Genomic DNA, 17,700 nt, shown 5'->3' with positions numbered 1-17,700 from the left:
GTTGATGATCATACACACAAGAGGTTATTGCTTTGTAGGTCTTTGTATATAATTGTTGTAGTTTATGTTATTATTATTAGTAGTAGTAGTAGTAGTTGTGATAAAGTCATCATAACAACGAAAGGGCGGCTTTAGTTGTTGATTATTTATGGATGATGCTGAGATTAGAAGGTAGAGGCTTACATTTAGTATTACATGTTGGCGGCTTGGCGCTTGTAGTGCACGTGTCAACTTGCAGAGGGAGAGGGAAAGAACAAAAAGGTGAATACTCACATGGCCAAAAATCATAGTACTTCAATAATTATAATGTAGAAAATTTAGCAGACTAATAATCTTCCTTAATCTTCCTGTCTATAAATATGTCTGAATTCAGACAGTAGAGTTACAGATCGAGTTTAAGAGACTGAAAAAGCAGAAGAAATGGCTTCCGAATGCTTCGATTTCCTGCAACACCCGCCTCAGTTTTCACTCTCCTCTGAGCAGATACAATACTGTAATGATGCCCTTGAAAATCTCAAGAAAAAATGGGAGCACCCTGATGTCATGGAACTCGAGTTCAAGCATCTTGAGGTATTATTATGATCCACTTCTTCCTTTGCACTGTTCTAAATAATGGTTTTTGCCTGAATGTTTCAATTCATTTTATCAGAAGTTGTAAGTTTTGCATTAATATGTAATCTACTCAGTAGTAAAATGAAACTGGCAAAACATGTTCTTGCTCAGGTTATCATTGTCAGCCTAAGCACCATCATAGTAAGCTTAATTTAATCTTTCTTAGTTAGAGTGGTCTTCACCCTTTCTTGCAGATTATGTTGTACAGTATTCATCTGTAGTTTGCTGGTAATCAAAATAATTTCGTTGTGACGTGGTTCCTGTTAAGCTAGCTCTTCTCTGATGCAGGCACGATCAATGAAGGAATCTGATGTGGAAGAACGCAAGGAAGAGCTCTGTAAAGTGGCTATTTCTGTCAATCATGAGAAAAATCGATACATAAATGTCTTACCATGTAAATCCTAATCCATTTAGCTAATTTCTTTATCTTTACCAGCATCAGGGTAATGTTGATATGATCCGTTGTGTAATACCTAGTTGTGTCGATTAGCTTATTTCCATCATTTTTGCAGTTGACAGCAACAGAGTTGTCCTAACAGCCGGGGATTACATCAATGCAAGTTTTGTAAAAGTAAGTGCACACTCGACATTTAACTTTGTCAACCAAGGCATATTCAGTACAATCTTGTTTATTTACTTCACTATAATTTTTGTGTCTCGTGATAACTATGTTCTATGTCAAATTTAGTCACCTGCAGAACTTGCTCCTCAGTTCATAGCCACCCAAGGTCCATCACCAGACACATTTGAAGATTTCTGGGAAATGGTGTTGCAGTACCGCTGTACTGTTATTGTAATGCTTACACGGTTGGTTGAAAATGAGGTAAAATTGAGCATTTCCACCTTACAATGTTAAATGTTTTGCCAATTTGGCTTTCAACTCTTGAAATTTCTTCACAACTCTTTAAGTTTGATGAACAGAATATTTGTACTAATACTTCTATAATTGCAATTTTTGTTTTCTGAAAAGCAGAAATTGAAGTGTGGTGACTATTTTCAAGCAGAGAATGGACCTAGTGAACTTGGCAACATTTCTATCGTCACAAAATGTATTAAAACAACTTCGAGCTCTTTAGTTATTCGCCATTTGGAAGTGACCAAGGCAGAGGTAAGGTCATTTTACACTCTAGTATCCCTATCCTAACATTAAACAAAAGTATTCTTTCGACAAATGAGATTTGATAAACGGGAGGAAGAAAAGAGAATAAAATGCAAGGCTATGTTTTGTTCACCTTATTTCCACTTATATTCAGTTAAGTTTAGGTAAGTAAGTTCAGATAAGATAAGTTCATGAAAATAAGGGTTGACCAAGTACAATTTATAACTAAAATAAGTTTTGATAAGTACAGATAAGATAAGTTCAGAAAAAATAAGTGAAAATCAGGTGAACAAAACACACCCTTAGTCTTCGTGAACTAGGAGGGAAACATAGTGATTTTTGGAGGGAAAACCTAATTTAGTGGCTTTGTTAGTTTGTTATTAAGATGAGTTTCTTCTTCTTCTACTAGCATTTGATGTTCTTGATGAGACGGTGCCTTACTTTTCTCTTCATAATTGTTGCAGTCGAACGAGCCACCACTTTCGGTTATGCATATTCAGTATTTAGAGTGGCCAGATCACGGTACACCTACGCACTCATTACCTGTTCGAGAGATTTTTAGAAGAACTTTTCATCTGCCTCCCAATGTACGCCCAATATTGGTGCACTGCAGGTAAATAATTCTTCATGCTAAGGTCCTGTTTGGCTGCTTATGTGTAATTTGATCAAACATCAACTTCTCAGACATGATCCTATTTTCTTTCTTTTTCCTCAGTGCTGGAATTGGCCGTACTGGAACATACTGCACCATTCATGCTACGATCCAAAGAATTCTCGCAGGAGATGAGTTTGCCTTAAATTTGGATGCGACTGTTGAGGCCTTCCGATCTCAGCGAGCTGGAATGGTTCAATCACTGGTACTTTCTCTACGCGATTGTTGAAAACTCTTATGTAATAACTAAAGATGGTTGTGGGTCGGGTCGGAACGGGATTCGGATTGAGGCCTGAACGGGCCCGGCCCACGCCAAACCCACTCCACGTTGTGCCGGGCCCACGACCATCTTTACGTAATACCGTAGGGCCTCTGGAGAAAAGAAGAAAATAAACTGATTCTCCTATAACAATCTTAATAATCTCTTCTTTCATCCTAATAAATGTTGGAATTCTGATGAAATAATGTAGGAACAATACAAGTTTTGCTACAAGGCCGTGATTGAAGAATTGGAGGAACTCGTATCAGGAAGAAACAATTCTTAAGAAAGTCATTTCTTTCTGTTTTCAGCTCAGAATTTCTGCAGAATTCATCACTGCACTGTCATTTGAGCCTCGATCTGCATCTGTTTCGGTTTATTTCTTCTGGTTGTAACAGATTTAAGAGTTTGAATGCTGGTTTCTGCTGCAAAATACAAAATGGGAAATCATAATCTTGTACAAGTTGTACGTCTTATTTGTATTGTGCTTACTATAAAGGAGCATGGTTCTGCTTAAAACTGTTGTTAAAGCGAATCTTAATTATGATATCAACACGGTTAATTACGTTTTTCTTACATAGGCCGTGTTCACGTTAACTTGTAAAAATAAGATAGTTTATGATCCCGCGTGATACATCTCAACTATAAGTTCGACTATTCAAGATTTCAAGTAATCCTAAGATTGTTGTAAAAGCAAAGATTAGGGATCGTTCAGTATCATTTTTTGTTTTCAATTTTATGTTTTTCTACAAAACTAAAAACCAATATACGAAAATCACAAAGAGTAGATTTCATGTTTTTGTTGTCAGTTTTTCAAAGTCAACAAGATCATGAGATCTATAGTGCACAGTGTTAAGGATAGTATATCAAGGATAGTCATACTTAGAATATATCAATTGATTGATATAATCAATCAGAATAACTTAATTTAGTATAAGATTTTATTCTAATGTATTTAATTACTACCATATGTAGTTAGTTGTAATCTGCTTATTTATGTTTATTATTGACTTTGTAATATTGAGAGGGTAGTATAAATACTCTTTCATAAACATCAATACAATTAAACTTTCTTATAACTCTATCACACAGGTCCACATTTACACAATGTTAATAACATTTTCCTTACACACGTCGTATTATCATTAACTTTTAAAAGTCAAATAGTTCTTATCCCGCGTGATGCATCTCAACTATAATTATGGTAATCCTAAAATTAAGGTAAAAACAAGTCTTAATTATGATATCAACACGGTTGGTTAATTACATTTTTTCTGACATAATCCCATAAAAGGAGTCTATATTTGGACTAATATACTTACCCTACTTGCTGATTGGGCCAAGGATATAGATTTTTCCCAAAGTTAAACACTAGGTGCCAATTTGGTCATACTTGACTTGGTCAGTTGGTCTTGTTTCAAACTAAATTTCATGAATATGACTTAGAGAGTCACATCATTATCATATTATATAATTTTTATTTTAGAAAATTATGAAAGCTGAAAATTAGGGAACGTTCACATGCAACTTTATCTAACCAATTAATATACGACATGTTTTCATTGAGCGTGATAATTTATTAATCATTAATATTTTGTAGGGAAAATACAGGTATTGATGTAAATGTCAAACAACTACTGAATAATTTTGATAGTATTTCTTCTCGCCGCATTTATAGGGAAGTTAATCGCACAGCAGATTATGTCGCCGCCTTAGATCATCGCATACAAACCCACCAAGAAATTGATCCATATATAGATAGTAAATTCTCTTAGTTTATATCTTTAGATAAGTTAGGGTACATTATTGAGAGAAAACTATCATAGCTTTTATTGTATATTTCTTTCAAAAAAAAGAATAAAATATTAATTTTATTTTACTTTTAGTGACTTTTTTTTTTTTGACAAGGAGCCTTATATTTAGTTCGTCAAAGTTGTATGACAAACATTCCAGATCGATCATTGAACACTAATTGTACGTAGACTATGTAGTTTTGGACAATTGCTCTTTGAATGTTGTTTGGAATTGTTTGTTGGAGGAATATTACTCAACGTACTAGCAAGTGGATCGTATAAGCCATCATAAACTTCACGTACTACATCAAGTATACTAGTTACTCTATCTGTTCTCTTCATCTGGTCGGATCTGATTTTTCTAGTTTCTGATCTGCTCGGCTCTGAATGTTTATTGTGAGTGTTTTTTTTGCTTTTCCTGGTATTGTCTGGTCTAATTTTTATGTCTAATAAAGTAATAAGCAATAAGAATAAGATGAATAGAACATAGCTTAAGGTGAGTTACTAGTTTATTTAGTAAAGTGCACGATGAATCGATTGTAATACTTCGTACGTACTACATTTGATTGAGCCATTGGGCAGTCGATACGTAAATTCAACGATTGTGTTTTGCCTTGAATAAAGGTGTCGGAGATCAGTTAGTTGTTATCCAAATTTGTGTAAATGTTTTTATAATAATAATAATAATAATAACAATAATAATAATAATAATAATAATAATAATAATAATATGGTGTTGTACTTACGTGAATATGTATGACCATTCAACAATTTGACCATTGATATTCCATCCTTAAGAAATTGCTTAATACATTGATTGATATTCTAGGATTTGAATATGAGTTTTGCGTTAAGCAGAATTACATGCTTAATTGCATTGCTTGTCCATGGGGTTTGACTTTACACTAACGTGGAAAGTTGACTTCAATCTTATTGATTAAAAGTCTTCATAAAAATATCCAAAATTTAAGTCACACTAGCTAGGTGATCAAAATCCCCATTATTTAACAATAACATGATAGAATGGCATTCCTTTACCAAGAACAAAAAATATATATAACGGAATGGCAGATATATGTTTACAAGATAGTAGAGTTATATTCATATGAAATACTTCATGAAAAAAGCTAAATGTAACGTTGGAGGAGGTTAAATCTACGTTAAATGCAAGCTCATTTTAATTATATAATAAATAAATAAATGATAAGGCATGTACGTAAAACTAAATTGCTACTATTAGTCTAGTCAAAAAATACTTTTAATTGACAAAACTGAAAAGAAAACTTAATAAAATCACATTCACTTCACATTACTTAATGTTGACTATTGCATCCCATATATGACGAAGTTAAAAATAATAGGCAAGAAAATGACGTTACCCTTAGATTAGGGTAAATATTTCGAGCCTTCCGTTCAAGATGGACCCATATGCAAAAGTATATCTCCATAATCGCACAAACAAAATGTATCCATATGCAAATTATCTCCGTTATTTCACAACACATTGTACTATACATCGAAAAGCTCATAGTATCGTATTTCCAGTACAACACGAAAAGTTTAGTTTGCGTGCGTCTTTTAAGAGCACGGTTCTTCGTGTTCTCTAAGTCCAAGGTAGCACTAATTCAAGTGTTGTGCATTACAAAGTCTACACTATTATAAACTACAATGATTCAAGCCTCAATGTGTATGATAGATTACAATTTCGAATCTGCTTCCAGCATTTGCGATTGCTTTCGTGGTCGAACCGAACTGAACTGAACTGAACTAAATTTGAACTGAACTGAACTGGACTGAACTGAACTTGAATTGAATGGAACTGAAATTAAGTCCAACAGAACAGGACCTAAATCCGCCTTTTATTTTTGCATTTTATATTGTCGTCGTGGTTTATTTGCACCGAAATACAATTGATGTGAAATGGTCAAATGAGGGTGAAAAAAGTCTCAAAAGCTTAACCATAGTTAAACAAAAAAGTGATGAAAATACAGTGGAATTGGTGAAAATTTTGGGTTTGGTGTTTGACTCCCCTCACCCCCACCCTCCTCTCACTCTCACTTTCTCTCTCCTCCCTTTGCTTTTGGTCTGCGCCTCCTTGCAGACCGTGTGACCTGGGCTTGGGGGCCGCGTTTAATCTTCATTTTCATTGTCCTAATTTTCCAATCAACAAAGTTTTCTTCTTTTTGTTTTCCCCTACTGTTTGGCTATACTACTCTTCATTATCATCAATTTAATCATCATAAGTATAATTATAATCATCATTATCATTCACTCTACCCATCAATTTCTTCGCCGTTTCCTTTACTCACTCTTTTTGTTTTCTCTCTCTCTTTCTGGGGAAATTACAGTTGGGAATAACAATAATCAGAACTAAAATTAAAGAATTTCTTGGTGTTCTAATTCAGATCCACCACTCTATGCTCTTCTGGGTATGTTTCCTTGTCCCTTTTCTCTTTTGTTTTTACTTTGTGTTGAATGTTAAGTTTAGTTGGAAGTTTGTTTCTTTTTCTGCTTGCTGAAATGGGGTTTAAAGGTTTGTAATTTTTCTGAACTATATTCTGCTTAATTATTTTACTTGCTATGCTTTGTGTTGTTGATTTTCTTCTATTTTGGGGTTTTGATTATGAAAAATGGTGTCTTGATAAATGGGTATTGTTTGTTTTTTTGATTTGCAGCTTTGAAGAACTGGGTTTTTTCTAGGTGAACCAGTAAGAAGAGTATTGTGCTAGATCAGTGTTGTGGGTGCAACTTTCTGCTGGTGAAATTGGTGTTTTAGTGTTTATTCTGGTAAAATTTAGGGTAAGGTTTTATGCAGAGGAATGTATAGACTTTAGAGAGTGAAGTTTAGTTTCTATTTTTGTATGTGAATATAAAAATGGGTGGGATATGCTCGAGAAGGGCTACTGTTGATAATGTCCCAAGTAGTAGTTATTCACAAAATGGTGGTAGTAATTATGGTGCTGGGATTATATTGGACTCTCATGCATTGCCTGATAAAGAAAATAGTGGTTCAATTCTTCCCAGTGGTGGGGAAAATGTCGATAAGGCGGTACCGGAATCCTTTTCGTTTCCCGAGCTGGATGCTAATACTAATGGGATCAATGAGGCTTCAAATGGGACATATACGGATGCGAATGATGACGGGATTCCACGGTATTCTAGGGCTTTATCACATAAATCTAGGTCAACAAAGTCCAAGCAGGTTGCCGTTGCAAAGGTGAATTTCTATCATGTGTTACATAGCATTGCTTAAAGTTCTATGTTTCAGCTTAATATATGGTGTATATCATTATTCATCCATCAGGTGTCTTGCTAAACAAAAGACTATATCATTATTCATCCATCACTCATTTTGATTTTAAATCATTAAATTACTTTGCTCGCTGCAAAGTGAATGGTTGTAATGTCCTAAGAAAAGAATCAAGTCTAAGCTTTGCAGCTTGTTATTAGCTTATTAATGTTAATGTTGAGTGCAGCGGTACTGGCGTACTGCACCCAGTAGAATGGTAAATTGTTGGCGAGTTTTAGAATGGCCTTTCATTAGCCTTTTGAAATAGACATGCCGTATTTCTGTTGAATCACCTGGAATGCTTCAAATCATGGAAATTGTACCTTATCCTGTGCTTCATCTGATGATTTGAACTTTTTAATTGAGTTGTTCATTAGCTTTACCTTGTATTATACTGTACTTAAATTGGGAATTTGAATGATATTGTAAGCTATTGGTAGCCTACCGTGGGAGTGGAGGTAAGACATGAATGCAAAGAGCCATTATTGATGAAGCCTACTAATGTCATCTATGTGGCAGTTGACCTTTACGTAAGATCATGAGGTGGTCATATTCATGATGCTGTTAGCTTACTTATCTACTGAGTAAGATAATTTCAGTTTTTATTATTAGATAGTTGAAATACTAAGATTTTGCTGACCTTATAGACTTGAGCAATTTCTATGAGGGTTCTACTGTATCTCAAGGGGTATAGTGGCAGCCCTATAGACTTAAGGCAATTTCTGCACGATATAGTCTAGGAAAAGACCTTGAGTTTCTCATCACTTTCATGCTCACAGCATGTTGATAACTAGCAGTTAGCAAAACTATAGTATCTGGCTATCTGCAGGGAGCTATATCGTATAAGCATTTTCTATGTTATTATATTATTTTTCAATGATTTAAATCTGTTTCCTTCTCATTATTTTACTATGTAATACTTTGATCTGGTATGCTTTGATCCGGTATGCGTCTCCTTATATTACCACACAATCAGCTTGTGTATTGCTGCTTGTTACCACTTTTACATTTTTACACTTGACCATTAACCCTTTTCCAATTAAAAAGCCTTGGACAGTTGAATTTCCAAACCTAAAATGTGTCAGACAAACTTTTTGCTCGTTGTGATGATGTCAATGATACGTCTCTCGCAGTGATGATGAATGTTAGAGATTGGTTAATTGTGTATTTAACCCTCTTTTGTATAGCAACAAAGTAATCTGTCTCGTTCTTTTCACTTGGCTAATATCTGCCTATATATATGGTTTTATTTAACATATCAGAACTTATCTGTAGTTGTAAGATGAACATGGTTGCTTTTGTGATCCATCGACACTTAGCTGACTTGCTTGAACCTTTATCAAGTTTTGACCCTTATCTGAACTAACTTTTTTAATGGTGGATCGAACAAGGCCTTAGTCCAACAAAGTTAGGGCAGCAAGCCTGTGATCTTTTCATTCAAAACCCCTACTTATCTGAATTGAACCAATTAGACCTGAAAGGAACTTATTATCTGGAACTTGTATGAATTTGTTTTCAAGTTAAACTTGGAGTTCTTATCTGAAATTTTTAGCCTTTATATGAATGTAACATACCTTTAATGTATCCTTTCAAAGTCAGAAAAACATATTGTAAATACACCTGCTGAAGACTGCATTCATAGTACTCCAAGGTATGAGATTTCCGCATATGTTACATAAATTGAGTGGCATTACAAATATTTAGTGTGTTTCCTTGAGATATCCTGGAATGAAAGAGGAAATCTAATACTTTGTTGAAAATGTTAAAGGGAATATGACTACATTCAAGGGGAAACAAAATCTGGCTATATTCCTATTCATGGGTTGATAAATATTTTCCTTCTCATCTGTCTACAAAACTACAGAATTCTATGAATAGACATCAAAACATTAGTGAGGTTTTCTACATATTTTATGAGATGGAGTGTGTAACAGTTTGTTTACCTTATATACGTCATAATACCCTTTAGGAACTATGGCATCAACTAAGGAACAAGCTCACGTTGAAGCAAAAGATTCTTCTTTAGTGCTTAGTACCTTCGCTTATAGCCTCCATATTTGACATGTGAATCATATGCAAATTCTTAAGTGACAATGTATGCTATAAAATTAAGCTTCTCATTTCTTATCTTTGCATCAATTATATATGGCTGGATCATTTGGTCCAGATTTCTTTTGAGGGTAATCAATAGTTAACCTCTAAAAAATTTAGTAATAACAAAAAAAAAAATCTATCTTTGGTGAGCAGCAGGTGTCTGAGATGAGCACCCTTTTAGGTAAAGCTGGCTCTGCTGGGTTTGGGAAAGCAGTAGAAGTTTTAGACACACTTGGTAGTAGCATGACAAGCTTGCACCTCAGTGGTGGTTTTGTCTCAAGTGTGACAACCAAAGGGAATAAGATATCCATATTGTCATTTGAGGTCGCCAACACAATTGTGAAGGGTGCAAACCTTATGCAATCACTTTCCAAGGAAAGCATCAAACATCTTAAGGAGGTTGTGCTTCGATCAGAAGGCGTGCAAAGCTTGGTATCCAAAGATATCGATGAACTCCAAAGGATTGCTGCAGCTGACAAGAGGTTGTTATTGGAAGAACACTTTGTAAACCAGCTCATTGTCTATGATTTTGCTCAAATAATAATTATAATTGTATCCTGATGAACTTTACCAGGGAAGAATTAAAAGTATTTGCCGGGGAGGTCATTCGCTTCGGAAATCGCTGTAAAGACCCTCAATATCACAATTTGGATCGTTATTTTGAGAAGTAATGCTAGTTATGATTTTTTGTATTTGAAATCTCTGTAGTTATCTGACATGCAAGATAATTGTGTACCTTTATGTTCATCTCAGATTGGCTTCTGAACTTACTCCCCAAAAGCTGAAAGAAGAAGCTGAGACAATAATGCAAAATCTGATGACATTGGTTCAGAACACTGCCGTGAGTTTTCTTCAATTATTGATCCGATTGCTTCATTTTCGTTATGGTATTGGCCATTGGTTCTGTTATTGTTGTGCTAGCCTATTGTTCGCAATGTATCCTTTTTTCTATCTTAGTAAGTTGTTTCACTTTACACCATCGCAAATTCTTCTAATTTCTACCTTGGATTAGGAGAACTAAACTTGGTTAAGCTTAAAACCTAGTTGAAACTTGAAAGTTGAGCGATTTTCAGTATTAGTGTTAAAAAGCCTGTATCTTTTCACTTAGGGGTCACAACTTGAAAGGGGGAAAAGGAGTTTTGTTGCTGGTTGGGATGTGGGACATGTTTATCTACTTTGTGGATGTTTACATCTCTCTTTGTCACGTGTTGATCTTCTATTCCACGCTGTTGCTATTATTTCCTGTTGATTCTGACATAAGTAGATATTTTCATCACAAAGTGTCTTCTTTATTAAATCATATTCTCTTATTAGTTCCCATTCAATACCCTATGATGGTTTGCAGGTGAATAATATGGAAGTCATGAAATATTAGCTTCAATTGCAGTTAAAATCATAATTGAGTACATACTGATGTTTATAATATTATGTTCTCCTTATGTGAGACGTTTGTCTGAAGTTGCTTACTTAGTTGCGAAGTAGGTTATTATCTTATACACCATAAAAGAAAAACACTTAAGCTGTACTTTTAAGATCAATTTTTTTTACTTCATGCAGGAGTTGTATCATGAGTCACATGCTTTGGATAGATTTGAACAAGATTATCGGCGGAAGCTACAAGAGGAAGATAACCCGAGCACAGCTCAAAGAGGTATTAGCCGTTAATTTGTATGGTATCATGTAATTACCCTTGCCTCGGTTGTGGCTGTTTGTGCACTTTTAGTATGTGTTATTCCTGGTATGTGCTTGATCTCGAATTGTGTGCAAATACAGTGCAACGCGGTTCTCCTAGCAAAATGTAGAGGCAATTGCGCAAGGTGGTGATATTGGATTGGTACGAAGAAATGTTTTAGGACATTTCAGAATCATGAAATTTGCTCTTTTTCAATAGCTCCTGATTGTTTCTATGATCAATCTGCCTCCCATGCTCAGAGAGAGAGAGAGAGAGAGAGAGAGAGAGAGAATAGTCTATGGTATTTTCACCGCTATGTGATTTGCTTTACTTTTTTCAAGATGTTGCCTTTTTCCCCCTGTTATCACTTTTATTCTGGATATATGTGGTTCATGTAATCAGTATGTATTTTATTATTAATTTGCTTATCTACTGTATATGTTGATGTCCATGAAACTCTATCGTGGTGGTGTTGATTTTGTGTGTCTTGCAGGAGATAGCTTAGCAATTCTCAGGGCGGAGTTGAAGAGCCAAAGAAAGCACGTCAGAAGTTTGAAAAAGAAATCACTTTGGTCTAGGATTCTGGAAGATGTAAGCAGTTGCACTTTGTTATTTATACAGCTCAATGTTTTCCAGGTGCATGTCTCCTGGGGTTTGTTGCTTTCAACTTTCAAGTGTGTCACCTCGGACATTGGAGCCAGTTTATTAAAGATATATATATATATATATATATATATATATATATATATATATATATATATATAGAGAGAGAGAGAGAGAGAGAGAGAGAGAGAGAGAGAGAGAGAGAGAGAGAGAATAGTCTATGGTATTTTCACCGCTATGTGATTTGCTTTACTTTTTTCAAGATTTTCACCGCTATGATATGAAGATATGTACGTTCGTGTTATTTGCAGCTACCTTTTTTCTTTTCTTTTTTTACTGATGCTGTTTTTCCTACCTCTCTTGTGACCATTGGGGGGTTTAATTCAGGTGCACGTAGTATATGTTTTCTTTCCCCTTTCTCTGTTGCTACTTTTGCTTTCGATTTGTATTGAAAAGCGCCCTATCTCTCACCTTCCCTTGACCCTTTTTCCTCAAAAAAGGATAAATATAAAAAATGATATGTGCGCTGCTCGCTCCTGTCTAATTGTGTAATGTCTTGTTTTGTGTAGGTGATGGAGAAACTTGTGGACATAGTTCACTTTTTACATTTAGAAATTCACGAGGCATTTGGAGATGCTGGTATGTATGGGTAATTTAGCAATTAAAGATTATTCTGATTTATGTTTACATCCCTGTCATGACACTTAATATAAACAAGTGGGTCACTAAAGATGGCTGTGTGCTGGCCCGGACCGATGCCCGGTCCGACCCGATCCGATGCCCGGTCCGACCCGATCCGATGCCCGATCCGACCCGATACCCGATCCGGCAAGAAAATCTCGCCCCGTCACGGGCACGAAAAAGCACGACCTGGCACAAGCACAAGCACGGAGTCGCTAGGCCGCATTTTTTATGGAAAAAGCACGACAAGACACGCTAAATTTAGTAAAATTAGGCTTAGGCATGACGGCCTGTGGACCTGGGCCCTGTTTTGAAATTTTCAGCCCGACCAGGCATGATGTAGACCATTCTGGCACACTGCCCGTGGCCCAGTCCGGCCCACAACCATCTTTAGTGTGGGTGGATTAGGAACAGATCCTCGTTCTGGCCTTTTCCCAATCCCGACTTGGGCATCCAAAGTCCAAACTATATACTTGGTCTTCCTAGGTCAGTTACTTTCATGCCTTGCTCCTATCAATCTATCATTAAACTTCTGAACCTAGGATTTTACAAGAAGGGGAAAACAATGAAAGAAATTAAAGCTAGAAAGTGAGTTGAGGAAAAAAGAAATAAGGAGTATTTAGGTTGAACAACGTAAAGCATGGTACAGAATGTCCTTGAAGAGAGTTTGCAGCATGTGTATTGTGTGCCCAAGGGCAGATACAGTCTTTTGTGATCGATGGAAAGCAAAATGAACAATTAAGGAGAATTATGATATTTTTGTGTGTGTTTGACTGGGATCAAATAAACTACAACGAACTAAGTGCAATGAACTAGTTCATTGTAGTTAAAACATATACTCATTCTTAGCTACAATGAACTAGTCACAATGAATTAAAAGACAATCATAATTAGTTAGGCCCATCCTGAATTTGTGACTATGCTTTTTTAAAAATATTTTCCTTCTTTACTTGTCACTTTGTTCTTATTATGAATGTATACAACAAAAACAAAACTGTACCGTGTAATTATCTTGTGACGAGGTTGCCTTTCTAGTACATCTTTTACTTTATAATTTTCCATATATTTGAAAAGGTAAACAATTTTTGTAAGATTTTGATTTTAGAACGACAATTACTTCAAATCTTCAGTACAGAAACTACACTGCTGATGTCAGTAGCCCTAGGTTCACCTGGGATTATCTGTCATTCGTAAGTAATTACTACTCCCTAGAATATTAAAAACCTTTTTTCACTCGATAATTTATCTCATTTTACATATCACTATTTTTTGTTCGTTTAGACTACCAAAATATTATTAATCATCAGTTTTAAACACCAATGCTATAATTACCCCCCCCCCCCCCCCCCCCCCCCCCCCCCCCCCCCCCCTAAATCTTGTGCAAAACCTTAAACAACAAATATAAGGTAATGGATGGAGTAATATGGGTGACCAGGTTGTCTAAAATAACTTTTCATTAAGTTTGATTCAGTATTACTTTCGATTAGTCTAGGATCTGTCTTAAGCAGTGTCACTTTTTGGGATTTTTGCTCTTCCCTATATTACTCAGACTCTTTGTTTTATCTCAAGTACCCGTGTCGGATCCTCGACACTCGGACATGGGTCTATGGACACTCCGACACTTCATTTTATTCTAAAAACAAGGAATTTTTCCACAAGCCGTGTCGGTGTCAGTCGGACACTTGGACACGTACCCGTGTCCTATGCTAGTACCCGAGTCTGAGTAACATAGGATCTTCCCCTCTCCAATTCCGGGTTTCACATTGTTACTCCAGCAATTTTGCTAGATCCACTTAATCTAAATGGAAATTTCTTACAAGGCTGGCTTTTTCTACAGATTCATTTGTATTTGTCAAAAAATTACATGGTTTTATTAGTAATAATGCTGAGATAGTGAGCTTCAATGTGATCTTGCAGATGGAGATAGGCCAATAAGGACATCTTCAAACAATCATCAAAAGTTGGGGTCAGCTGGCCTCGCCTTGCATTATGCAAATATTATTACTCAAATAGATACTCTTGTGAGTTCCCCAACCACCCTTCACCCCCCTCCCCTTTTTTTTTTCTTTTCTTTCCTTTTTTTTGGGCTCTCTCAAGTATAGTTTTGATAATTGGTCCGTCATAAATGTATGAGCGTTAGTCATTTGCCCATAGAAGTGGAATACAATCAGTTTGCTGAGATTTCTTCTTCTTTTTTCTTTTCTTTTTTTTTTTTTTTTTTTGAGGGAAAGATTTCTTCTTTTTTCATGATTGAATATTGATGCTATTGATGAATAATCTTACATTTTTTTTAAATATAGATCATTTAATAGTTTCTAACATTATCTTCATAACCAGTTCTCTCGCTCAAACTCTGTACCACCAAACACAAGGGATGCTTTATACCAGGGATTGCCGCCTAACATCAAATCTGCTTTAAGATCGAAATTGCAGTCATTTCAGCTTAAGGAAGAGGTACTGCATGATTTGATTATAAAACATTTTTTGTGTGGTGGAAAAGCTTTCAATGAAGAGAAATTTACTGTAGTGAAGAGCTTAATATGTCTGTAAAAAAGATTTTGCATTTTTGCGTACTAGAAACAATCACTTTACTGGTCACAAATTCAAGATTAAATTTCTGGTAGGTTTTATAGCTGAGTTGTGCAGATTACTCCTGTTTGATTCTTCTTTCTTCGCTTTTGAGAACATAATTTGCTGTGATAATCAGAAATTATTAATTAATAGGCCAGCCGTATGAACTAGGATATGTGCAGATGAAAAAATTGTTCTAATTAGTTTTACTTTATTTTGTAATGTATATGATTATGTTATTATTTCTGGCAGCTTACTGTCCAACAAATAAAAGCCGAAATGGAAAAGACGCTGCATTGGCTTTTTCCTATTGCTACAAACACGACAAAGTAAGTCCTTAATGTGATTTGCGCGCCCCCTTTCTCTAAGCATGTAATGGTTTAAGGGTAGTACAAGAAGTTTTGATTTTTATAAGCAACATGCATCTGAACTGGTTAATTATTTTATCATGATAAATATTTATAAATTGATTTCAAAACACAAAAGTATCTAATACGGAGTTACTGTAAAAGATTAATAGCTAGTTATTATTTCTTAAAAAAAGATATACAGGTAGGAAAACGTACGACTATCACTATAACTTCTAATAATTTTGAATATAACTTGTAAATTTTGATGGTTTGCATAAACTCCTGAAATAGAAGGATTAAGGGCAGAAGTCCTCAGATTGAAGAGCATAATTCTCTAGGAATTGATCCCTTTTTTATTATTGCACAAAATATTGAATTCAGCTTATAACTTTTTCTTTTTGCAACGTGAATCTTTAGAGCGCATCACGGATTTGGTTGGGTTGGTGAATGGGCAAATACCGGGTAAGTCAAATACTCAATTCCTTTTTTTGTTGCTCGTTTCTTAGATTATCTCAAAAAAAAAAAAAATGTAGTCTAAACTCTAAAGTTTTCTCAGTTCGGAGGTCAATCGAAAACCAGCAGGTCAAAATGACTTGCTAAGAATCGAGACACTCTACCACGCGGACAAGGAGAAAACCGAGGCTTACATTCTTGACCTAGTGGTGTGGCTTCACCATCTCATCAGCATATCTAGGGCTTCTTCTTCAAATTGTGGGACCCGATCTCCTATCAAATCCCCGATGCGGTCCCCGAACCAAACGATCCTGCAGTTGTCCCCACACAAGACGACTACCTGCCCGTCTCCTACACTCTCCATTGAAGACCAACAAATGCTTTGTGATGTGGCTAAGAGGAAACTCACTCCAGGTATTGTTAGAAATTATTTTTAATAGGAAGATTAATGTTAATTTTATCCTTAATTAACCGTGCTCGTGCTAAGTGCTAAGTGCTAGTCTTGATTAATACTTCGTAATATATAGTCATATTATCAACCCAATACTAGCATACCAAGCCCAATGGCCCACTTGGCCCAATAACTTAATCCCATATCATTTTCAATATATTTAAAGATATTCAACAAAACATATTTCTTCCAAACTCCCACATATATGTAATGAAAACTATATCCAACAGGTATTAGTAAGAGTCAGGAGTTTGACACGGCTAGAAGTCGGTTAAGTAAGCATCAACGGTTGAGCAAGAGCAACAGCCATTCCCCCACGAGAGAAACGAAGAGAGAGATTTACTCCACGAGACGACCGTCTTCCGTCCCGGTTATCGATTTTGATATTGACCGAATCAAAGCATTGGATGTCATTGACCGGGTGGATACCCTAAGGAGTTTGTAAGTACTAGAGGTGGCAATTCTGGTCTATGGGTCAGGTTCGGGTTTGGTTTCGGGTCGATTTCGGGTTGTGTCAAAAAAATATCAGAAATATTGTAAAACTTAATATTATGGGTCAAATCGGGTCGATTTCAGGTCATTCGGGTTTCTCTCAGTAACTTAAGGGTCGGGTTATCGGGTCGGGTTAGGGATTGCCACTTGCCAGTCCTATTTGTAACTATGCCCTATATCTTGTGATTTGTGAAGATGGCTAGACTTCTCTGGGGAAGATGGCACTGAGTGATTATGTCCTAATCAATTGTGTAATTGAAAAATCAGACCAGATTAGGCGAGAAAGAAGGGAGGATTCAGATTGTTGCAGAGAGGTTGAGGTAGCATGTTTTTGGTCAGGTTCAAGTTGATGTACAGAATACTTTGATCACACTCTGAATAATCGAAAAATAATACAGTTAATATTGGTTCTTTATATTCCTCCTGTTTGATCTGCATCTTTTCTGAAGAACAGATTTATTCCCAGATTATTTGACAGCATCACATTCCAATACAAGTTTCAGATACAAATCCTGTTACGATAAGGAATGTTACGTTATGCATTTCAATAACGTAACTTACCTTATCGTAACAAAGGGTCGGGTGCTTGGCTTATTCTACATACGGTCTAACCTCTCGTGATTAAGATA

The 17,700-nt window shown here is 35.7% G+C and overlaps 2 protein-coding genes across 3 annotated transcripts; both read left to right on the top strand.

Annotated features, from left to right (window-relative positions):
- The first annotated feature begins 54 nt into the window (after positions 1-54).
- Positions 55-3,198, top strand: LOC110788580 (protein-tyrosine-phosphatase PTP1). Its single transcript, XM_021993227.2, has 9 exons — positions 55-261; positions 374-570; positions 901-1,006; positions 1,125-1,183; positions 1,301-1,435; positions 1,586-1,720; positions 2,176-2,324; positions 2,427-2,568; positions 2,834-3,198. The coding sequence occupies exons 2-9, from the start codon at positions 421-423 to the stop codon at positions 2,906-2,908; spliced, it is 951 nt and encodes a 316-aa protein (XP_021848919.1). The 5' UTR covers positions 55-261; positions 374-420; the 3' UTR covers positions 2,909-3,198.
- A 3,220-nt stretch (positions 3,199-6,418) lies between these two features.
- LOC110788656 (protein PSK SIMULATOR 1) lies at positions 6,419-17,486 on the top strand. Of its 2 annotated transcripts, none has more exons than XM_021993390.2 (14): positions 6,419-6,844; positions 7,091-7,632; positions 9,955-10,280; positions 10,373-10,465; positions 10,552-10,639; positions 11,356-11,449; positions 11,964-12,061; positions 12,643-12,712; positions 14,672-14,775; positions 15,092-15,208; positions 15,578-15,654; positions 16,093-16,137; positions 16,232-16,542; positions 16,810-17,486. In XM_021993390.2, the coding sequence occupies exons 2-14, from the start codon at positions 7,291-7,293 to the stop codon at positions 17,022-17,024; spliced, it is 1,980 nt and encodes a 659-aa protein (XP_021849082.1). In that variant the 5' UTR covers positions 6,419-6,844; positions 7,091-7,290; the 3' UTR covers positions 17,025-17,486. The 2 variants fall into 2 exon arrangements, with proteins under 2 accessions (XP_021849082.1, XP_021849020.1); XM_021993328.2 differs by having other exon boundaries at positions 6,429-6,844; positions 9,952-10,280.
- Positions 17,487-17,700: the final 214 nt, after the last annotated feature.

The sequence above is a fragment of the Spinacia oleracea genome, chromosome 2 (assembly GCF_020520425.1).
Source record: "Spinacia oleracea cultivar Varoflay chromosome 2, BTI_SOV_V1, whole genome shotgun sequence".
NCBI classification, from domain to species: Eukaryota; Viridiplantae; Streptophyta; class Magnoliopsida; order Caryophyllales; family Amaranthaceae; genus Spinacia; species Spinacia oleracea.
Note: the sequence above shows the minus strand (reverse complement) of the source record. Positions and strands in the feature narration are given on the sequence as shown.